General features: G+C 55.4%; 1 protein-coding gene across 1 annotated transcript in view; it reads left to right on the top strand.

Annotated features, from left to right (window-relative positions):
• The window catches only part of AKAP8L (A-kinase anchoring protein 8 like), a 13,607-nt gene extending 10,960 nt beyond the window's left edge, over positions 1-2,647 (top strand). The window contains 2 exon segments of the mRNA XM_027705383.1: positions 483-578; positions 1,696-2,647. Of these exon segments, the coding sequence (XP_027561184.1) occupies positions 483-578; positions 1,696-2,109 (510 nt within the window). The 3' untranslated portion in view covers positions 2,110-2,647.
• Positions 2,648-3,468: the final 821 nt, after the last annotated feature.

The raw sequence follows: 3,468 nt of genomic DNA, 5'->3' as shown, positions 1-3,468 counted from the left end.
ATTTGTGTCCCCAGAATTGTTTTTCCACGGAATCTTTGCTTAATTTTCCTGGATTTGTGTCCCCAGAACCTTTTTCCCACAAAATTTTGCTGGATTTGCATCCCCAGAACCTTTTTCCACAGAATCTTCACTTAATTTTCATGGATTTGTATCCCCAGAACCTTTTCCCTGTAGAATCTTCACTTAATTTTCAAGGATTTGTGTCCCCAGAACCGTTTTCCCACAGAATTTTGCTGGATTTGTGTCCTCAGAACCTTTTTCCCACAAAATCATCAGTTAATTTTGCTGGATTTGTGTCCCCAGAACCTTTTTCCCCCAAAATCTTTGGTTAATTTTGGTGAATTTTGTGTCTTTCCCCCCCTTCCTTTGATCCTTCCCCTCTCCCCCGTGGGCTGAGGTTATTCCCAGCTTTTCCCGGTGTCAAACCCTCTGATCCCTGGAATTTGGCTGTGGATTGAGTCCTTTAGTGTCCTTCCTTGCAGGCCATGCTGGAGCAATCCAAGAAATCCTCTCTGGTGGTTGCCCGGAGCATCCTCAACAACAAACTCATCAGCAAGAAGCTGGAGCGGTACCTCAAGGTGGGAATTGGGAATTCTGACGGAATTCCACGGGAGCCGATCCCCAGGGGGGCTCCTGGGGAGGATTTTTGGGATTCTGGGTTGATATTCCCAGAGTTTCCCTGTGGAAGCCGAGCCTTGGGCTTGGCCCTGCTGATCTTGGGAGTCATGGAATGGTTTGGGTGGGGAGGGATCATCCCATTCCCACCAAATTCCAAGGGCAAGGAATGGTTTGGGTGGGGAGGGACCTTGAGGATCATCCCATTCCCACCAAATTCCAAGGGCAGGGAATGGTTTGGGTGGGAAGAGACCTTAAGGATCATCCCATTCCCACCAAATTCCAAGGGCAGGGAATGGTTTGGGTGGGAAGAGACCTTAAGGATCATCCCATTCCCACCAAATTCCAAGGGCAGGGACACCTTCCATGGCCCAGGAGGCTCCTGGGACACTCCCAGGGATGGAGCAGCCACAGTTTTTCTCCGGGAATTCCATCCCAGCCTCTCGCCACCCTCCCAGTCAAGGATTCCTTCCCAAATTCCATGTAAATCCCCCCTTTTCCAAGGGGAAGCCGTTCCCTGTGTCCTGTCCCTCCATCCCTTATCCCAAGTCCCTCTCCAGCTCCCATGGAATGTTCTGGAAGGTCTCCCTGGAGCCTTCCCTGCTCCGGGTGAACATTCCCAGCTCTCCCAGAGCAGAGGGGCTCCAGAATCTGGAATTATGGAATAGTTTGGGTGGGAAGAGACCTTAAGGATCATCCCATTCCCACCAAATTCCAAGGGCAGGGACACCTTCCATGGCCCAGGAGGCTCCAGAATCCTGGAATCATGGAATGGTTTGGGTGGGAAGAGACCTTAAGGATCATCCCATTCCCACCTCATTCCAAGGGCAGGGACGCCTTCCATGGCTCCAACCCGGCCTCGGACACTCCCAGGGATGGAGCAGCCACAGTTTTTCTCCGGGAATTCCATCCCAGCCCCTCAGAGGGAGGAATTCCTTCCCAGTATCCCACGTTTAGCTGGGATTTGCATTCTGGAGGCAGCAGCTGCTCCGGGAGCTGCTCATTCCGCAGTCCCTGGGCCGTGGGAGGTGTGAATTCCTGAATTCCCGCGGCAGACGAACGTTTGTCTCCCTCTGGCAGGGCGAGAATCCCTTCACGGATGATCCGGAGGAGAAGGAGGAGCACGAGGAAGGGGAAGGAGGAGGAGGAGCCGGCGGGAATCCGGAGGAAGGAGCGGCCGAAGGAGCCGAGGAGGAAAACAAGGACGAGGAGGAGGAAAACCCGGAGGAGGAGGAGGAAAACCCCGAGGAGGAAAACCCCGAGGAGGAGGAGGAACACAAGGAGCCGGAGGAGAATCCCAAAAAAGAGGGGGAGGCAGAGGAGAATCCCAAAAAAGAGGGGACAGAGACAGAGCGGGAGCGCCGGGCACAGACAGAATCCCCGAATCCAGAGGGAGATCCAGAGGGAGCTCTCCCAGGAGAGGGGGAGCAGCAGCAAGAGCAGGAGGAGGAGGAGGAGGAGGGAAGCGAGGAAGGCCCCGAGGCCGTGGAATGAACCCGATCCCGGGGGAAGGACCCGAGTTGTGTGTGTTGGTTGTTCCGGATCCCGCCGTGTCCATGAATGTTTCCCGTCCTGGTCCCGCCGCTCCCGCGGAGCCGGGGGAGCCTCTTCCCTGCAAAGTGATATTTTTGTTCCGTTTTGGGGGTTTTTTTGGGGGGACTAGAGGATTTTTTTTACGGAATCTCCACGTTTTAGTCGCTAGTTTCGTGCGGTCTCTGTTCTTAGGTGGCTTTGTAGGAGATTTTTCCTTTTGGAGCATGTGTGGGAGCCGGAGCTGCTCCGGAGCCTCTTCCCCCGGGAACGGGAGCGTGTCCGTGTGGAGCCAGGCAGCACTTCGGTTCCAGGGGGTTTCCTCCAGGCCCTCCGTGGCTTCCCGTGACTGTGACGGCCCCATTCCCGATGTTTTCCCGGCCCTTTTCCCAGGAGCGAAGCGTTCGGTGCTGTTGACGTCGTGTTTGTTTGTAAAACGGTTTCATTTTCCAGGTCGATGTGTCGGTGGGTGGAGATAAAAAAAGGACTTATCCCGAGTTTATCCGCGGCTCTGCCTGAATTCCCGGCGTCCCAGGAAAGCCTGGGAGAGGTTGGAGCCGCTCCACAATCCCACGTTTCCGTGTTTCCTGGGTCGTTTCCCTGCGTTTCCAGCTCCGTGGTTGGAGCTGCCACCGGTTGGAGTTGTGGATTCTCCTTCCCGGAATGAGGGAGAAACGAGGGAATCGGTTTCCGTGGTGGGAAGGGACCTCAAAGCTCATCCCATTCCACCCCTGCCATGGGCAGGGACACCTTCCAAGGACTCCAGCGGGGCTGGAAAAGGATGTGGAGCTTGAGGAAAACCATGGGGATGGGTCTGGGCAAACTGAGGCACAGCCTGGACCTCCTCACCCACTTCCTGCAGCAGCTGTTTGATTTGGAGGTGTTTTAATTCGGTTTTGGGGCAAACGTTGAGGAAAAAAGCTGCTGGAAAGCTGGGATGGGGAGGGAGGATCCCGTTGCTGGGAGGGGATGGGAATTGGGGACGTTGTCACTGGGAGGGGATGGGAATTGGGGACGTTGTCACTGGGAGGGGATGGGGGACATTGTGAGGGGGTGGAGATGAGGGACATTGTCACTGTGAGGGGTGGAGATGGAGGGACATTGTGAGGGGATGGAGATGGAGGGACATTGTCACTGTGAGGGGATGGAGATGAGGGACATTGTCACTGTGAGGGGACAGAGGAAAGCGTTGCTGTGAGAGGACAGGGACACCATGGCTGTGAGGGGCTGGGGGACGTTGTCACTGAGGGGATGAGGGACATTGTCACTGAGGGGATGGGGGACATTGTCACTGAGGGGACGGGGACACCATGGCTGTGAGGG

This window comes from Neopelma chrysocephalum, unplaced genomic scaffold, assembly GCF_003984885.1.
Source record: "Neopelma chrysocephalum unplaced genomic scaffold, ASM398488v2 Primary Assembly neopelma1_328, whole genome shotgun sequence".
Taxonomy (NCBI): domain Eukaryota; kingdom Metazoa; phylum Chordata; class Aves; order Passeriformes; family Pipridae; genus Neopelma; species Neopelma chrysocephalum.
Note: the sequence above shows the minus strand (reverse complement) of the source record. Positions and strands in the feature narration are given on the sequence as shown.